This window comes from Euprymna scolopes, chromosome 24 (genome assembly GCF_053919585.1).
Source record: "Euprymna scolopes isolate OS-2025 chromosome 24, ASM5391958v1, whole genome shotgun sequence".
NCBI classification, from domain to species: domain Eukaryota; kingdom Metazoa; phylum Mollusca; class Cephalopoda; order Sepiida; family Sepiolidae; genus Euprymna; species Euprymna scolopes.
In genome coordinates, this window is record NC_136505.1 from 80,567,874 (window position 1) to 80,589,480 (window position 21,607).

The 21,607-nt window shown below is 35.9% G+C and overlaps 1 protein-coding gene across 3 annotated transcripts in view; it reads right to left on the reverse strand.

Moving 5' to 3' along the window:
- Positions 1–21,607, reverse strand: part of LOC145246794 (telomerase protein component 1-like) — a 715,591-nt gene that overhangs the window by 201,702 nt on the left and 492,282 nt on the right. For all 3 annotated transcript variants that reach the window (XM_080108593.1, XM_080108592.1, XM_080108594.1), the window contains 2 exons: positions 15,938–16,086; positions 13,355–13,454 (listed from right to left, as the gene is read on the reverse strand). In XM_080108593.1, coding sequence (XP_079964719.1) covers positions 13,355–13,454; positions 15,938–16,086 — 249 coding nt within the window. The remainder of the gene's footprint in view (positions 1–13,354; positions 13,455–15,937; positions 16,087–21,607) is intronic.

Below are 21,607 nucleotides of genomic sequence, written 5' to 3' on the forward strand. Positions count from 1 at the left end.
TTTGTGGCTTAGTGGGGGATGCCCTTTTCTTTTCGCTGCAACCCCTTTCCCACAGAAGAGATGTTACAACCCTATCTTTGTTCTATCGTTATTTCCATGGCAGGTGCTCGTCTGAACTCCAATCTCTGGTCCCCCTCACCAATCTTTTACGAAAAACACCCGTCTAGCTGAATCCACTGTCAAAAACTTTCCCCACTCTTTATCTGTGCCTAAATCAAAACGTAGATTCCATGAACAAAGCTTCTTTCTTAGAACTGCACGCCTGTGGAACTCTGTTCTGTCTGCCTGCTTCTCACCTGACTACAACCTGGATGTCTTCAAGTCCAACATAAACAAATTCCTGATGAACCGCCCGCTTTAGTAGACACTTTTATTAAATCTCCACACTAACGTACTGTACTTACAATAACCCTTATCCCTGAGTGGCTTCCGGGCCTTGATAAGTGGTGACCACCTTGTAAAAAAAAAAAAAAATGCCGCCTTTGCACGATGGTGGCTGCACAAGTAGAAGTAAACCATTGGGGAGAATGGGGCTTGCTATAAAATTTCCGTGTGGGAACATGTGCTTCAATTGCTATTTTGAACCATTCAGTGGTCTCATTTGCGCACTATTCAGCAGAAAGTGAAAAGATATTTTGCCATGGGGCGTCCCTGATAAGATCCCTGATGGCTTCACAGTCAGCCTTTTTATAATATCTCGTTGTTTTAAGCAGTGGCTCTTCAGTTTTGGCTCTAAAGTTTAGGGCTATTTCAACTATTACCACTGCATGATCGGCGTTCCCAAGTGGGCTATGGACATTAGTTACATACTATAATTTAATTTAATTTACTGAATTATAATGTCGGGACCTTTTTAACTGAATACCAACCTATGTAAATTTCACTTAACCTAAAGGTTCTTTTATTTTTGAGTTTTATCTATTTGAGTGTATATTTACTTCTACTATATAATAAAATGATTGCAGAAATTCCCCTCTGGACCAAACTACAGTAGGTTTGCAATAACAAATGCCACATAAAATTTTATTATGTCTAAACTTTTACCCACCATGTAATTTTCGAATGCTGTTACATACACATTTATTCATTATAATAAAATCCTACCTTACTTCCTATCATCACGACCGCCAAGACCTTTAGCGAAGTAGTCCATATTTTCCCTTCTAAAACAAAAGTCCTCCCACCACTCCCAGTCAACACCGGGTAATTATTTAAACATTATAACTATATTTCCCTGCAACTCTTATTAACTGGATGAAACACTCATACACATACAACTACATTTACAGTTAAATATTCGAAAATAATGATTTCTCCCCACAAACATTCCGGCTGCTCTCATTAGCTGAGACCATAAAATTCTAATATTCTGAAATGCAGGCATTCATACAAACAAAAAAACGAACATGTCACAACTTATTCAATATGGCCGCTCACTCTACACAAAATATTACTTTTATGCATATTAAATCAAACAAAAAATTGCACTACGCTCATATTCATAAATTTACACAGTTACACCCTCACCTCTTACTACACGCATAATATCAGCATGGATTATTTAAACTCAATTATAATTTCCTATTGTCGTTTTTCCACGATGTTACAGACTAATGTTTCAAAAAACTTACCATAATATTTACTTTTTAGTTAGATAAATTAATAGTCGTAAATTTGGTACAAATAAGTTGTTGCAGCTTCTTCTGTTAATGTTTACATCTAATGCAAATGCCATTGCTTCATTGATTTTAGCGTAAAAGATTATGCCATTTTGCATTATTTAGACTAACATTATTTACATATTTGTACAATAAAAAAATTCGTAGTAACTTTCTTTTTATCATGTACGGTTTCAGCGTCCTAAACTATGTATTGATAATATAAGTAAACGAATATAAGTTGTCTCCACCATAGCATTAACATAAATTCGTCGCAGCTTTGATGTCTATTCTGAAAGCCATTCTTACCATGGTGAGGTTGGGCGTGTCTATTCCATACGACGTTCTTAACATGAGGAGGCTAGGGATGTCGATTCTAAAAGCTGTTCTTAACATTAGGACGTTGGAGATTGGCCACCAACAACAACCCTAGTTTATTTTTTACGAGTGGTGGGAGCATGCTTCCACCGGGCAACACTGGTTAACGGGTCCTGCTAGTATAATATAGTATATATTTTTGTTTATTTTGGACGATGGTATTCGTTTATCTAGCTCTTTTGTTAAGTTATTTATTTATTTTATTTTTACCAAATTATTGTCTATGTATCTTTAAATATCTAATTCCATTCACTATCAAAACGTATTTGCCTAAAAAATACCATATACATACAAATACATATATACATACACACACACATATACACATACACACATATACATGCCTACGCATATACATACATCCATGCACATATATACATATAAAAGTATGTTTTTACCATTTAACATTTCTGCTTACTTTATAGCCGGCGTTTTCCTATATAATATATCATATTAATTTACTGAATTATAATATCGAGACCTTTATAATAGAACTTTTTCAAACTATATAATTTCCCTTAATCTATACATATATTTTTATATATTTCAGTTTATGGTATTCCTTTATCTAGCTTGTAAAAAAATTTCTATCGTTTTAATTAAAAAATTTTTGCTTAAATATCTGCTCTCAATTATGCTAATTTATTTTATGCATTAATTTGACTGGATTGAGAATACTCCTTTAGAATTTTCTTTTATGTAGGATCTTTGTAAATTAGGAACAAAATAGGACAAAATAAATTAAACAGATAATTACATTAAATTAAATAATTGAAAATGCATTAAATTAAAATGAACAATTGGATTAATTAAATTAATTAAAATACATTAAATTAAAATTAATTAAAATACATTAAATTAAAATGAACAATTGAATTAATTAAATTAATTAGCTACAAATAAAAAAAAAAAATTCTTCGTTTCTTTTTCTCTCTTAGTTTCCCCTCTCTGTCCTGCTCTAAGTAAATCTGACGACCTAGTCCACAAATTCCAAAAATTCATCATGACAAGTTTCAAGAAAAAATACACGATTAAACCCGGTTCTCCAACTTCCAACGTAGACTCCTACTACCATGTCTCCTTCTCCAACATCAGGGGTCTACGTTCTAACCTTCCACAGGTTGAAACCCAATTACAGGAGACTAAACCAGACCTTTTATTTTTAAGTGAAACTGGCATTGGACAGGCTATTTCCCTAGAAGAGTTCGCAATTAAAGGATACTCTAACTTAACTTCTAAATCTGACCCCCAAGATCGCCATGGGCATGGAATTTGTGCCTACATTAGGGATAACTTTCCATGTGGTAGGGACATCTCCCGGGAAGATCCTAACTTACCCTATATGTGCTTCCGGGTTGCTTTAGCTCACACTACGGCATTTATATTTAGTCTCTATCGCCCCCATAACAGCGGAGTTACTATCTTTCAAAGCATATCTAAGAAAATTGACCAAGTCTTATCTGCATATCCTTCAGCTAACATTCACGTATGTGGTGACTTCAATGTTCACAACGTCGAATGGTTGACCCACTCTAACAAGACCGATGATGAAGGAAGGTTCTGTCATGATTTCTCCATTGCCTATGACCTCACTCAGATTGTTCAGGAACCCACCCATGTGCCCGACAATGATGGCCAGTATGCGAGCCTACTAGACCTTTTTCTCACAACTTGCCCTGAACTATGTTCAGTTTCTGTTCTGTCGCCTCTTGGCTCTTCCGACCACTCTGTTGTATTAATTAAGATAAAAATGAAATGTAATAAGTCCCCAGACGTACCTCTCCATCGTACAGTATATCGATACACTAAGGCTGACTGGGATAGCTTCCGTACATTTATATCTGATCTACCTCTGCATTCCATGTTTAAAAAGGATGTGTCCTCTATAGTATTAGACCTGACGGAATGGTTAATTGTAGGTATTGACTGTTTCATACCCTCGAAAAAGTTTCAGCAAAAACCTAACAGTCAGCCATGGTTCTCTCCAGAATGTGTTGCTGCCATTGCGCACAGAAATCACTTTTTCCACTGTTTCCAACGTAATAGATGTATGAAAACTAAAGCCGCTTTCAGGACTGCCAGCAACCATTGTAAGAAAGTAATAAAGAATGCAAGAGAGTTGTATGCTCTATCTGTTAAGTCCAAAGTAGCTGAGCAGCGGCTTGGTTCCCACCAGTTTTGGCAAATAGCAAACAGAATCCTGAACAGAAGCGTGTGCTCCATCCCAACTATTATAAATGGACCTGAGGTAATCTCGTCAGTATCAGACAAAGCCAAACTCTTTGTCAAGAACTTCGCAGCTAATTCTACCCTTTGCGATCAAGGCTGCCAACCCCCAATATTTCCTCCTGTATCAGAAAACACGCTATGTGATATACGTATATCTGTACGTGATGTTGCCAAGCTAATCAAAAACCTTGATTCCAGTAAAGCAACTGGCCCTGACGGTATTCCAATTATAATACTCAAAATCTTCAACCTGAACTAGCGCCCATACTTACAAAACTGTTTAAACGTTGTCTTAAGGAGAATAGTTTCCCATCTCCCTGGAAAATCTCATCAGTATGCCCTGTATTTAAGAATTCAGGTGATCGCTCATCCCCCTCTCAGTACAGGCCAATAAGTCTCCTGTGCGTCATGAGTAATTTGCTGGAATATGTGTTAAATACAGAAGTAATCAACCATCTCAACAAAAATAACCTTCTTAGTGACACTCAATATGGTTTCCATTCTGCTAGATCTACAGCAGATGTGCTTACAGTTATATCTCATAGGATTAGCAAATCTCTCGACGGAGGCAACCTTTCTAGGGTAATTGCTCTTGACATATCTAAGGCCTTTGATAGGGTATGGCATAAAGGTTTACTTCATAAGATCTCTAGCTATGGTATTGCTGGAAATGTCTTCTCAATTATTAAATCATTTCTTTCTGATAGGTTCATAAGAGTAGTTGAGGGGCAAAAATCAGAAGCTCACAGTATTAATGCCGGTGTCCCTCAGGGGTCCATCCTGGGCCCAACTCTTTTCCTGATCTACATTAATGATCTTCCATATCACATCCTTACATCATTTGTAGACATTTATGCTGACGACACTACCATTTATGGTAGCACATCTAAGACAGTAAACGACCAAGTTCTCTCCAATTCTCTCTCCTCTGATCTTGAGCACGTAGTACAATGGGGTAAAGAATGGCTGGTTACTTTTAATGCATCTAAAACCAAGCTTCTCTCTTTACATCATCAACATTCTGATCCACATCTGACATCAATTGAAATGAATGGCTCTCGTCTTCAGGAGGCCTCAAGTTTTGACAAACTTCTTGGCTTGACCATTACTCCTGATCTTAAATGGAACACGTACATTAAATCTGTTGCCAAGGCCGCTGGAAAAATGGTGGGATCTTTCTATCGATCCTGTAGATATCTCACTGCTGATGCTATTCTCTATCTATATAAGAGCCAGGTACGTCCAAGGATGGAATACTGTTGCCACATCTGGGCAGGAGCTGCTAGAAAGGACTTGGCCTGCCTTGATAGAGTTCAAAATAGACTTCGTAGCCTCGTAGGAGATGTCCTTTTCTCTTCCTTACAACCTTTATCTCACAGAAGAGATGTTGCGAGTTTGTCTCTGATGTATCGTTATTTTCATGGAAAGTGTTCGAATGAGCTTCAATCTATGGTCCCCCCTCGCCAAACTTTCACAAGAAACACTCGTCTAGCTGTAAACACTATCAATAATTCCCCCCACTCTTTATCTGTGCCTAAACCTAAACGTAGATTCCATGAACAAAGCTTCTTTCTTAGAACTGCACGCCTGTGGAATTGTCTTCCGTTTTCCTGCTTTCCGGCTGACTACAATATGGTTGTCTTCAAGTCTAACGTAAATAAGTTCTTGATGAGCCGTTCCATATAAGTTATCAACTTTACCAAATTTTCATTACTAATGATTACTATAATGTCCAATTTCTACTGTACACTCTTTAACCCTTATCCTTGAGTGGCCTCTTGGCCTTGATAATGTGGTGATGCCTATGTAAAAAAAAAAAAAAAAAATTAAAATACATTAAATTAAAATTAATTAAAATACATTAAATTAAATAATTGAAAAATTGATATTAAAATAAAATATATAAAAGAGGGACGGACAAGCAATAATTTAATAAAAATTAACATTATTAGAGGTAATATATGCGGTTCTAATTTTTCCTCGGAAAGACAGACAGAAAAAATATACCTGACGAGAGTCTACCATTATTTACCATTAACTGGCACCCCTTATGTTGTGCTTGAAACCGACGGTACCAATGTTTTTCTAACCTTCTGTACAGTTTTAAATAAATATTAAGCTCTTATATTGGAAATTTTTTTCTTTATAAATAAGCACTTTGATAGAATTCTTTCCCACAAACAGTGAACATATATATATATATATATATATATATATATATATATATATATATATACTAGCAGGAAGACTCGACGGTGTCCGGGATGATGATCAACAAGTGTTTCACACTCACATATTTTTATTGTTATCATAATCGGTGAAATTGCCCATTTTTCAATCAAATCGATTGATTGCCTGCTCTAGTTGGGGACCTGCCATGGTGCACTTGGAAGAAGCTTCACATGCCTCCCCGCAGTGATTTATATTGTAGCCTACATTGCACTGTAGAGAACTTATTGTTAATTTTATCAAATTATTTTTTTATATATAATGGTTTGAATAAAAGTTTAAAATGCAAAAGTCAAGTATCATGGTTCAATTTTGCTCTAAACAGAAACATTCATTTCGAACACGCCCTTGTCATATCAAAGAACAAACTGTTGATTTTGTATGCCTGACCTTACATCTTGTGCAGTGATAATGGCTTGAATTTAAGTTTAAAATGAAAACTCAAGTATTATGGTGCAAACAAACATTTGTTTCGAACGTGTCTCTATCATACCAAAGAACCTACTGTTTATTTTATATGTCAGGCCTTTTGACATGTGTGATAATAAAACTTCTCAAAAGTATTTGTGATGTTAGGTAGAGTAAGGTGTTACCTTTGATCAAAATTGTCTATTCTTTCATCGGATTATTTCAATTATTAATACTTATCGAAAATATTTCGATACTAAACCTATCTAAGAAAACTGCCAGGCACATAAAATACTTTTGCGTAAATTTCATAAATATCGGCTCAGCCGTTTTCGAGTCCATAGGGAACGAACTCACACACAGAGAGACAAAGTTCCTAGAAGATATATATATATATATATATATATATATATATATATATATATATATATATATATATATATATATAGTACTGAGTTATGAAAATATATGGCAATTAAACTACACAGTTTGGGAGTAGCTCTGCCATCACTAATGAAATCATTGACCTGTGGAAGGGAATAACAAGGAATCTGATTGGTTAGCTAGCAAGGCTAGACACTATATGTATATATAAAAACACTCGGTAACACGAATTCCATGCATTTTTTCTAAGTTACCACTACAAGTATAACTTAATTTGGTGGTGCTTTTTATTAAATATGTAATAAAAACACCATCAAATTAATTCATAATTACAGCGATAACTTAAAAAAAAACATTTAAAAAATGAAAGTAAAATCTTAAGTAACGCTAACCCAAGTAAATAAAAGAACACTAGAACATGTAAGTGTATAAATGCTCCTAAACAATCCAAATTATACAATTAAAAAATAACTCTTTATTCTATATGAGAAGTCCGGCGTTGCCCGGGGATAGAATAAAGATCAACGAATATTTCAATCTCCCATATCTTTATAATCAAAATCGTTAAAATCGACCATTTTCCATCAAATCGATTGAACTTATGCATGTCAGTACAGTTGGGGAAGCAGGGACCCGGAAGGGAATTCCAACGTGTAGCAGTTCTGGGAAAGAAACTACTTGAGTAGAAAGATCTTTTACATCAGGTATCTTTACTGTGTAGGGGTGGGATTTAGCTGCTTGTCGGGTTTGTTGGGGTATTTACGTCGAGGGGATACAAGTGCTTGCAGTCTGATAAAGCATTCACCATTAAATTTTTTTGTTTTACATAGGCATCACCACTTTATCAAGGCTAAGAGGCCACTTGAGGATAAGGATTAAAGAGTGTACAGTAGACAATTGGACAATATTGTAATGGAGATTCGGTAAATTTGTTAACTTATATGGAACGGCTCATCAAGAACTTATTTACATTAGACTTGAAGACAACCATATTGTAGTCAGCTGGAAAGCAGAAAAACGGAAGACAATTCCATAGGCGTGCAGTTCTAAGAAAGAAGCTTTGTTCATGGAATCTATGCTTAGGTTTAGGCACAGATAAAGAGTGGGGGAAACTAGTGATAGTGTTTTCTGCTAGACAGGTGTGTCTTGTGAAAGTTTGGTGAGGGGGACCATAGACTGGAGCTCAGCCGAGCACCTGCCATGAAAATAACGATAAAGCTCTGCTCGCAATATCTCTTCTGTGAGAAAGACGTTGCAGGGAAGAGAAAAGGACATCCCCCACAAGGCTACAAAGTCTATTTTGAACTCTATCAAGGCAGGATACGTCCTTTCTAGCAGCTCCTGCCCAGATGTGGCAACAGTACTCCATCCTTGGACGTACCTGGCTCTTATATAGATAGAGAATAGCATCAGCAGTGAGATATCTACTTGATCGATAGAAAGATCCCACCATTTTTCCAGCGTCCTTGGCAACGAATTTAATGTATGTGTTCCATTTAAGATCAGGAGTAAAGGTCAAGTCCAGAAGCTTGTCAAAACATGAGGCCTCCCCAAGACAAGAGCCACTCATTTCAATTGATGCCAGATGTGGATCAGAGCGTTGATGATGTAAAGAAAAAAGCTTTGTTTTCGATGCATTAAAAGTAACATGCCACCTCTTTCCTCATTGTACCACTTGCTCCAGATCAGAGGAGAGAGAATCAGAGAGAACTTGGTCGTTTACGGTCTTAGATATGCTACCATAGATAGTAGTGTCATCAGCATAAATGTCTACGAATGATGTAAGGATGTGATTTAAAATATCATTAATATAGCTCACGAAAAGAGTTGGGCTCAGGATGGACCCCTGAGGGTCTCCAGCATTAATACTAAGAGCTTCTGATTTCTGCCCATCAACCACTACTCTTATGAACCTATTAGAGAGAAATGATTTAATAATTGAGAAGACGTTTCCAGCTATACCATAGCTGGAGATCTTGTGAAGTAAACCTTTATGCCATATTCTATCAAAGGCCTTTGATATGTCAAGAGCAATTGCCCTAGAAAGGTAGCCTCTGTCGAGAGATTCGCTAATCCTATGAGATATAACTGTAAGCACATCTGCTGTAGATCTAGCAGAACGGAAAACATATTGCATGTCACTAAGAAGGTTATTTTTGCTAAAATGGTTGATTACTTCTCTATTTAACACAGATTCCAGCAACTTACTCATGATGCACAGGAGACTTATTGGCCTGTACTGTGAGGGGGATGAGCAATCACCTGAATTCTTAAATACGGGGCATACTGTTGAGATTTTCCAGGGTGATGGGAACCAATTCTCCTTAAGACAACGTTTAAACAGTTTTGTAAGGATGGGCGCAAGTTCTGGTTAAAGTCTTTTGAGTACTGTAATTGGAATATCGTCAAGGCCGCTTGATTTACTGGAATTAAGGTTTTTGATTAGCTTGGCAACATCACGTACAGATATTTGTATATCAAATAGCATGTTTTCTGATACAGGAGGAAATATTGGGGGTTGGCAGCCTTGATCGCAAAGGGTAGAATTAGCTACAAAGTTCCTGGCAAAGAGTTTGGCTTTGTCTGATGCTGACGAGATTACCTCAGGTCCATTGATGATAGTTGTAATAGAGCACACGCTTCTGTTCAGGATTCTGTTTGCTATTTGCCAAAACTGGTGGGAACCAAGCCGCTGCTCAGCTACTTTGGACTTGATGGACTGAGCATACAACTCTCTTGCATTCTTTATTACTTTTTTACAGTAGTTGGTGGCAGTTCTGAAAGCGGCTTTAGTCTCAGTACATCTATTAAGTTGGAAGCAATGGAAAAAGTGATTTCTATGCGCAATGGCAGCAGCACATTCCGGAGAGAACCACGGCTGGCTGTTAGGTTTTTGCTGGAATTTTTTCGAGGGTATGAAACGGTCTATACCTATAATTAACTATTCTGTCAGGTCTGATACTATAGAGGACACATCCTTTTTAAACATAGAACGCAGAGGTAGATCTGATATAAATGTGCGGAAGCTATCCCAGTCAGCCATAGAGTATCGATATACTGTACGATGGAGAGGTACATCTGAGGACTTATTACATTTCATTTTTATCTTGACTGATACAACTGAGTGGTCGGAAGATCCAATTAAAGACACAACAGAAGCTGAACACAGTTCAGGGCAAGTTGTGAGAAAGAGACCTAGGAGACTTGCATACTGGCCGTCAGTATCGGGCACACAGGTGGGTTCGTGAACAATCTGAGTGAGGTCATAAGCAATGCAGAAATCATGACAGAACCTCCCCTCATCATCGGTCTTGTTTGAGTGAGTTAACCATTCCACATTGTGAACATTGAAGTCTCCACAGACATGAATATTAGCTGAAGGATAAGCAGATAGGGCATGGTCAATTTTCTCAGAAATGCTTTTAAAGATAGTAACTCTGCTGTTGTGGGGGCGATAGAGAGCAAATACAAACGCAGTAGTTTGAGCTAGTGCAACTCGGAAGCACATACAGGGTAATTTAGGATCTTCTCTAGAGATGTCCTTACCACATGGAAAGCCATCTTTTATATAGGCACATATCCCATGCCCATGGCGATGTTGGGGGTCAGATTTGAAAGTTAAATTAGAGCACCCTTTAATTACGACCTCATCTATGGAAATACTTGTACATCATGAATAATAATAAGGAAAAGATCAAATCAAATAATGAGGAAAAGATCAAAACAAATAATGAGGAAAAGATCAAAACAAATAATGAGGAAAAGATCAAAACAGATAATGAGGAAAAGATCAAAACAAATAATGAGGAAAAGATCAAAACAAATAATGAGGAAAAGATTAAAAAAAATAATGAGGAAAAGATCAAAACAAATAATGAGGAAAAGATCAAAACAAATAATAAGGAAAAGATCAAAACAAATAATGAGGAAAAGATCAAAACAAATAATGAGGAAAAGATCAAAAAGAATGAGGAAAAGATAAAAAAAATAATGAGGAAAAGATCAAAACAAATAATAAGGAAAAGATCAAAACGAATAATGAGGAAAAAATCAAAACAAATAATGAGGAAAAGATCAAAACAAATAATGAGGACAAGATAAAAACAAATAATGAGGAAAAGATCAAAACAAATAATAAGGAAAAGATCAAAACGAATAATGAGGAAAAAATCAAAAAAATAACGAGGAAAAGATCAAAACAAATAATGAGGAAAAGATCAAAATAAATAATGAGGAAAAGATCAAAACAAATAATGAGGAAAAGATCAAAAAGAATAAGGAAAAGATCAAAACAAATAATGAGGAAAAGATCAAAACTAATAATGAGGAAAAGATCAAAACTAATAATGAGAAAAAGATCAAAACAAATAATAAGGAAAAGATCAAAACGAATAATGAGGAAAAGATAAAAACAAATGAGGAAAAGATCAAAACAAATAATGAGGAAAAGATCAAAACAAATAATTAGAAAAGATAAAAACAAATAATGAGGAAAATATCAAAACAAATAATGAGGAAAAGATCAAAACAAATAATGAGGAAAAGATCAACACAAATAACGAGGAAAAGATCAAAACTAATAATGAGGAAAAGATCAAAACAAATAATGAGGAAAAGATCAAAACAAATAATGAGGAAAAGATCAAAACAAATAATGAGGAAAAGATCACAACAAATAACGAGGAAAAAATCTTAAAAAAATAATGATGAAAAGCTCAAAATAAATAATGATAAAAAGATCTAAACAAATAATGAAACATTTTAACAAATAATAATGAAGAAATCTTAAATAATCATGAAAAGATCAAAACAAATATTGATGAAAAGATGTAAGCAAATAATGATGAAAAATGAAAACAGATAATGAGAAAAGGCTCTAAACAAATAATGAGAAAAAGATCTAAACAAATTATGCTGAAAAGTCGATAATGCAATTGATTTCTAAAAAAAATTGCATAGAAGTAAAATAACACACAGAAATATATTAAACTATTATATATCAAAAACAACATCACTTTTATGCTTCATAACCACCTCATGATGTTGTAATTATACAAAAATATAGATATAAGCAATAATAAGTAAGCAAAAATAAGGAGAATACACAAAGATATATCATATCTATTAGCCTTACGACTTGTTGGGGGGTTATGGTGGTAGATTTGAAAATAAAATGCTAGACGAAAGGAAGTTACTAGCTGATATAATAAACCTGTTGTCTTTGTTCATAGGGCTTACTCTTTTCATTTTCTTTCTTTTTCACTTATTTCTTTTATCAATTGCTCTAAAAGGTAGTGGGACACGGATTTTTACATAAAGGTACAAACTCGACATTTTTCAATCAGTAAAATAAATTTTTGCTTTAAATAACATAGATGTGTGAACTCATATTTTTTAACCGATGAAAATAATTCTCACTTGTTCCAAAAAGTAAGAAGCTTATGTCTAATTAAAAAGCAAAAAAACATAAAAACCTAATTAACATAACCAGAGTTCTTTTGGGTCTTATCTCCAATCTCAACAATAACAACCGCCTATCCAAGAAACATGAAATTCTAGTGACAACTCAATCACTAAGGAGGTAAACACTCTTTCGTATTCCCTCTTATACACCCAACACTCGCATCTAATTCTTATCCAAAACCTTTTAATCTTCTCAACAAACTTTAGTCTTTCAAAAAATACTTTATATTTCTGTCCAATTGATACATAAATATGTTTGGTTCTTTAACTTATTCGCTTTCATTTACAAATTCCTATTGTTAAATGGTGGTTCATCCATTTTTATCCATCTTTTCATTTGCCAATTTATCTATATGCATACTAATTGTTACCATTGTTTTTGGTACTTTGCAAAGATTCTACTGTCGCCAAAATACACTATCTGTAGTCAAGAGCAGTGCCAGACAAATTTATCTTGCAAATTAATAGTGGCTCCTTTGTATTTTATTCAGAAACATTCGTCTTAAAGATGAACAGGCTGAGATTTTATTTTTCTACCTTGAAAGTAAGATATTTATGTAATAAATAAAATAAATATGCCCGCAGAAGTGACATCAGTGTTTTACCATGTCCCGTCCAGCAGTCGCCAATATGATTTCATCAGCATGCAAAGCACAGGACGTGACGGGCGCATCATGCCATGTTAGAATAAAAGGTTGTGGTTGGCTGAAAGAAAACAAACAAAAAGAAAACATGGTTTAAAGGAAAAAAGAAATCATCGGTTTTGAGTTTCATTTCAAAAAAGGTTCAAACAGTTATCGACAAAAAACACTCCATACATAGTTTACAAAAGTATTTATTTTCTTTAAAACTTTAGAAAGTTACAACTGTGTTAGGAAATATAAGTTTCTAAGTGAAAAGGGATTACACTTGGGTTAGGGTTAGACAAAGAAAATTGAAAATTTTACATGCATCTAAGAGATTGGAAATGTGGCATCTTTACTGAGTTTATTATGAAAGAAATCTAAACTGAAATTCATTTCAGATTAATTATGCAACAGATGCTTCAATTATTGGGAGTCACATTTGAATTGAACTTTAATGTGAAAGTTTGTATGATTTTTTTTTCTATAACTTAAAATGACTCTTTCAATAAATTGTTTTGTTTGCACATTTTTATTACGGCTTTTTTCACTCCACTCCTTTGAGTATTGTCATGTTAAGAACAGCATTTGGAATAGACATCCTAAAGTCTCCATGTTAAAAATGGCTTTCGGAATAGACACTACTAACCTCTCATCTTAAGTACGAAATAGACACCCACAACATCTCCATGTAAAGAATGGCTTTCAGAGTAGAAAGCCCCTTTTGGGGGAAAGGGGGATAATTTCCCCCAAATTTACCCGTGATAATCATTATCAGCATACCCACCTGCAAATGCTAAAAATAAAATTGGGTGTTGGCAGTGTCGGCAGGAGTGAAGTAGATTTGTTTATCGCGTGTGCGTACAAACCTGGAAACCAGTGAATTACAGTGCATAATACAGATCTTTGTATCTCTATAAGTACTTGTCTCCGCAAAATTTAAATGGGATTTTCTTAATCAGCATTGTCGAAAATCATATAAAAGTCTAAAGAAAATTGTGGAGATGGATCTAATGTACAAATTTCCCCCCCCCCATAAAAAGTTAACTTGTGTGCAATCTTGAGAATCAATCTGAAAAAGAAAATTAAATAAAATAAAATAAAAAATACTCCACAGAATTCAAAATTGGTGAAAACACAAGTATATAAGAAATAATTGTTTCCCTATGTAATGAAATTTATGTTAAAACTATAGCATAGATGATCGATGTAAAAAATTGGAATTGTGCATAAAACCAGACCCTAACTTTCTAACAGGCCGGCACGTCTGTCAATTGAGGTATAGAAACCCAAAATGGATACAATACTTCCGCTATTCTTCAAAACTGCTTACTTTTATATTTTGTTAAAATATTTTCAAGCATTTACGTTTTGCTTTTTTGTTTTTGTTTTTCAAATATAATTACGTTTTTTTTTTAATGTACTTTATTTAAATATACTTTATTTAAACTTGCACAATCTTTTACAGTCGTTGTAGTATTAAATATTGATATTAAAATATTAACAATTAAATATTAATATTAAAAATAAATGTTTCTGCAATATCATTTACTAGATTCGTACTTATATTGTTTGAATTTAATTTTTTAACATATGTGAAATACTGTTAAACTATTTTCTATTGAACATTCGCCTTTCTGTAATTGCTAAAACTGTTAAAAAATGTGACACATTCATTGTTTTCTTTTCATGTTTCTGTAAATAAATATATTTTTAAAATATGTAAACAGTTTGAAAATATATATAACATATTAACTTATATAAACATATTTGAAAAGATATGTAATTGAAAAAAATTAAATTGATAAAAAATTTACAAATTTTTATATATTTTTATTATAAGGGACTACAAAAAATAAACAAAATATAATTAACTATAAAAATAGTTTAACAGTTTAAAATGTGAATATTTCACATATACTAAAAGCATTAAATTCAAACAATATAAGTACGAATCCAGGTTTAAAATGTAAGAAAATGAATTCAGCAATTTACTCAGAGAACAAAAGTAGGTATCATTGTGATGCCATATTTGAATGGTATGTTAGCATTCGGTTAGCATGCGAATACCGTTAATCCAGAATATAGGAATAGTCAGAGTTCATCTAATCAGAATGAGCAGAATTAATCTGGGGAGACTTTATTATTTTTGAATCGGAAAAAGGAAACATTATGAGTTTATGATCCAATTACGAAGGGTGCAAGCACAATATATGTATAATGTGTATATTTCCTCTCGGTGTTGTCTGGGGGCGGTAGCAGGACTTGATACTTAGAGGGGAAAATAGGAACTACTTCCTCTAAAGACGGTTGCAATTGTGATGATGTTGCTCCTAGGATGAAATGTAGGATTTTATTATAACGACTAAATGTGTTTAAAATGTCGTTCTAAAGTTATATAAGATAGTAACTAATAGTCTAGACATAATAAGTTTGTATGTGGCACCTATTGTTGCAAAGCTACAGTACTTTGGTCCATAGGGGAATTTCTGCAATCAGAATATATGGAGATAAACTCGCTGGTTGTCTTCAGAGACTGATTAATGAAATTGAAATTTTACTTACACTTTAAAGTCAGTTTTCAATCTGTAGACACAGACGGTGGTATCAAGCGACGATGAGACTAAATATTTGGTGCATATATCAACGCACATCACAGAACTTGAATGATCCGAAAGCTTCACATTTGAAGGCATAGCTTTTGCATGAGATATCTGAAAATCAATTGAAAAGATTTATTAAATATTATTCATCAGAATTAAACATAATATGACATTTATCAGAATTTTACATAATAAATGTTAATATATTCATCAGAATTAAAGATAATAAATATTATGATATTTACCACAATTTAACATAATAAATGTTATGGTATTTTTCAGAAATTAACAAACTAAATGTTAAGACACTTGTTAAAATTTAACATAATAAATATTATGGAATTTATCAGAACTTAACATAATAGGCAATTAGATTTTTACTAGAAATCATTTGTTTGAGCACAACAGCAGGAATTGAATCAGGACTGGAAGCCATTTACTGCTGCTCAATATCAGAAAGAACCCTTTGAACTGATAATTATAGAATAAAGAAATTCATCAGTTTTTAAAATTACAAAGAACAGCACCAGAATCATCAAGAGAAGAATTGTCACCAAAATACAAGCAAAGAGATCAGCCTTCATCCTTAAAAGATGGAAGCCATTAAAAAGAGGAGGAATAGCATATTTTACACTATTAACAACGATATTATAGATCCTCCAAAACTTATGAATGCTTTGAAAAAAGATTTAACGTCAGAGATTACTCTCTTGCAAGCAAACATGTTGATTATACTGAATAAATAATGAGCATTAGTAGAAGTACCAACAGATAAGAACCATAAAAGAGAATTAGATTTGGTCGGAAACTTACAATGAGTAATGAATGTATCAATTTCAACAAGAGTGTTGTGGAGAAATGCGTGACTTACCTGGATAGACCACGTGCGGGTCGGTCACCAAAAATAAATAAAAAGAAAGAAAAGAAATGGTCAAGACTCTTATTTATAGAGTAGTGATCACGTGAGTTAGAAGAATATGCAAATAGAGGTGAACGATTTTGCGATATAAAAAGCCTGTGTTGTTAAGAGGAGGGGCAGACTGTTGGCAGAAGTCAGTGCTGTCAGACGTGCTTTAGAGTTTTGTTATTATATGCTGTGTTCGATTGTTGGGAGAGAGAAAAGAGAAGAGGAGGAACCAAGAAGACATTCTGCAGATACTTGACTTTGTGTTGGTTTTAAGCTATTTCGGCGCTTGGTGTGCGGTTACTAACAATGGACAGATTCGACATTCGCTTAATACCCGAGTTCGACGGATCTACCACTGGACCGGCTGTCGTTGAATGGATTGAAAAGGCAGAGAAAATCTGTAAACTGTGCAAAATTAAAGAACCAGCCACAGTTATCCCTTTGAGGCTAACCGGAGGGGCCTATGCAGTCTACCAACAACTCGGGGATGAACCAGACTGGGATGAAATCAAGCAGAGCCTGTATACAGCGTTTGGTACAGATCCATTTGTTGCGTGGCAACAGTTCACGAGCCGGACACTTCAACCCAAGGAAACAGTCGACGTGTACCTAGCCGACCTGCGAAAATTATCTGTACCGTTTGGTGGGGTCAACGATAAAATATTAAGCTGTGCTTTTTTGGTAGGCCTACCCGAGGAGGTCAGTAAACTGTTGCGAGCATCATCAAGAATCGATGAATTGTCAACTGATGAGTTATTGGCCCGAGCTCGAAACATCTGTAAGGAACAGGAACCAATTGCAGCAGCAGCTCGTTTTCGACATGGAGGCAATGTGGACTCTCTTCCAGATAGTAATAAGCATGCCACCCCAGTGTGCTATAAATGTGGGGAGGCCAATCATTTTGCTAAAGAGTGCCGGAGTGATAGGAGAGGTGTATATCCACAATCAAAGAGACCAGTGCAATGCTATCGCTGCAATAAGTTTGGGCACATATCTCGCAACTGTTCGGGAAACGAAGTTGGGGGCAAGGTACTATCGCTACCCTTGCCCCCTGCCAACCAATAAACACAGGATTGCCTGTCATTAGCGTTAAACTTGATGATGTGCAGTGTTCAGCACTTATAGACACGGGGTGTTCCCGGTCTATAGTTAGTGCCCATTGCTGTCCGGTGTGGCGGAGGAACCCAGTTGGCGTTATGACCATCAATGGCTTATCACGGGTATGTTGTGGTGAAGGGACAGTCACAATCTGCACTGAGAAGGGTGACACAGCTAAAGTTGACGTTCTGGTGATGCAGGAGAAACCCCTTGGCTACGGCATGTTGCTTGGAATTGATGCAATACAAGCACTAGGAGGCGTTACAATCACAGCAGCTAGAGGTGTCGTGTTGGAGCAACTAGGTGTTGTTGTGGAAGATGCATGCTGGCTTCGTCCGAAAAATGATGCCCAACATATAAATTTGGCAGAACTTGATGCCACGTTAAAAGGTCTTAATCTCGCATTGCAATGGCAGACTAATGTTGTGCATCTCCACACTGACTCATTGTGTGTTTACCATTGGTTAACCGACACCTTGACTGGAAAGGCTCGAGTTAAGACTAGAGCTGCAAGTGAAATGCTAGTACGAAGGAGACTAGCAATAATTAAGCGTCTAGTTGACGAATACAGCTTGCAGGTAGACATTACGTTAGTCTCGTCGATGCAGAATTTGGCTGATAGCTTGACTCGAGTACCAAAGAGGTGGATCGATGCAATGAGGCAGGGATCCGATCTTCAACAACAAACAAGCGCGACTGTAACGGATCAATTAACACCTGACCAGATCCGTATGATACACCAGCAGATTGGACATCCTGGAATTCAGAGGACTGCATATTTTGTCCGAAGAGTATGCCCTGCAACTACAAAAGCATCAGTGAAAGCAGCCATACGTTCGTGTGAAGAGTGTCAGAGAATTGATCCGGCACCATCCCAATGGCAAAAAGGGAAGCTCGAGGTGGAGGGCAACTGGCAGCGAGTAGGGATGGACATAACACATTATGGGGGCAAACATTTTTTGACCATGACGGATTGTGGCCCGACGCGTTTCACAATATGGTGCCTGTTGACACGACAGGATGCAGCCAGCATTATACAACAGTTGAGAGCCGTCTTTTTTGAACGTGGTGCCCCGATTGAAATTCTGACTGATAATGCCGCCACATTTCGATGTCAAGAATTTCAGAAATTCGTGCACGAATGGGGGATTAAAATGCATTATCGGTGTGCATATTATCCCGAGGGTAATGGTATAGCAGAACGGTGTCACCGCACCATCAAAAGAATTGCAGCCAGGACGCAGTGCTCTATTCCAGAAGCTGTGTACTGGTATAATATAACACCCAAGGACAATGCAACACCAGCAACTGCACCAGCCAATGGGATTTACCAATATGAACAGCGTGTGAAAGGAGTTGATGCCATACCATCAGTGGTGAGTGTTGTCAATACACCATATCAGGTGGGAGACCTTGTTTGGATAAAACCCCCAAATGCTGGGTGCACTACGAAATTTTTCCGGGGAAAAATAGATGAAATCATAAGTCCTCAGACCATGTTGATTGGTGGCATACCACGTCACGTAAAAGATATCCGCCCTTGTTATACCTCTTCTGATTCTGAGGACGATGAGGAGGATCACACACCGTTCAGAGATGATCCTGATCACTTACTGCCCCTTCAGGTGAGCATAGAAACACCACCAACAGAACCAGATGAGGGAATGATGGGACATACTGATGACAATAGTGAGGAGAGCGATGGACACAAGGAAGTAATGCCTCATCGAAATACTCGACAGAGACGAATACTGCCCACCCCCCGTGATTGCGAAACCCAGCGAGAAGGGATGATGGAGCATACCGAGGAGATGACGCCTCCGATTCTTCGGAGAAGTACCCGACAAAGACGGATACTGCCCCCCTGCCCTGATTGTGAGACACCGCCTATGGAACCACGAGACGGGATAATGGAACAGACTGGTAGTAATGATGGTGGTAATGAAGAAAACAGCAATGAGGAAGTGCTTCTTCGAAGGAGTACCCGCCAACGACGATTGCCCGCATGTCCTGTTTGTGATCATGAGATCAGGGGGGAGTGTGGAGAAATGCGTGACTTACCTGGATAGACCACGTGCGGGTCGGTCACCAAAAATAAATAAAAAGAAAGAAAAGAAATGGTCAAGACTCTTATTTATAGAGTAGTGATCACGTGAGTTAGAAGAATATGCAAATAGAGGTGAACGATTTTGCGATATAAAAAGCCTGTGTTGTTAAGAGGAGGGGCAGACTGTTGGCAGAAGTCAGTGCTGTCAGACGTGCTTTAGAGTTTTGTTATTATATGCTGTGTTCGATTGTTGGGAGAGAGAAAAGAGAAGAGGAGGAACCAAGAAGACATTCTGCAGATACTTGACTTTGTGTTGGTTTTAAGTGTTAGGCTAGAATCCCAGACAACATCACACAGAAAGCTGTGAAGCTCATCTCAATTCGCTTTCTTGTACAGTTAACGTCTTCCTATGGAAGGGACAGTCAACTCAGTACTTTACCAAAAAATCAAGTTCAGCATTAACAACAACATTAACAGTTTGTGGTCATTTTATATATATATATATATATATATATATATATATATATATATATATATATATATACACATATATATATATGAATATATATATATATGTGTATATATATGTATGTGTATATATATGTATATATATACACACATATATATATGTGTATATATGTGTATATATATGCGTATATATATATGTGTGTCACCCCCACTCCTTCACCAGTCGGTTGAGGACGATCGTCAACCTCCGAACCCTTCCACTGCCGGTGATAATTCTTGGCCGTTTAAAGTTACTGCTATGGGGAAGTGACCGAATTATTGGTTGATCGTCTAGATATATATCCTGGATCAATTCGTTGTGTACCCTCTTAACAACGAATGTCATCGAAAGAGAGCCATGTAGTAAAAGAAAACAGGATAAAACGATTCTGCACACAAATATATATTTAAAAAAAAAAGTACAGTTCTTATAATTCTTTCAGAGTCCTGAAGGAAACGATGTGTTATAATTCTAAGAATATGGTAGAAGGCGTCAGCTTGTAACCTTGTGGAGTATCGGTCTCTGGGTATCTGAAGAAATGTGCTTTAAGTCAAAAGCCTGCTCTGCTCTGACTTTCTGTGTTCTCTCTATCTGTCCATCTGAGAGTCTGTCTTCTGCGCATTCCCCCGTAATCTCTCTAACTTGTTAATATATATATAAACATTCATGTTCGCCCACTGAACATCTCGCGGATATTATTTCTCTTTGTTTAGAAATTATGCTCTCAGTCTATAATTGTAATCATCATTTCTAAAAATAAAACAATCGCTCGCTTCAAAGATCTGATCGAACTCAAATAAATAGTTAGTAAATACAGTTTCTCTTTTAACCTTTAACACACAGAGTTCTCGTGATTCTTAAATAAACAACTTGACACCAAGTGGTTTTGTCTTTCTTCCTAACAGGGGGAGGGAGCATCAACCTCCCACACCCTTACTTCGTTACATTACCTCCCCTACTTAAAAGAAACAATATGGGATCAATATTTTTTCTAACCCACTTGGCATTAATACTAGGGAATCTCTGTGGTTTTACAATTCATAATATTTAGCTATTTGGTTAATAAAAGAAG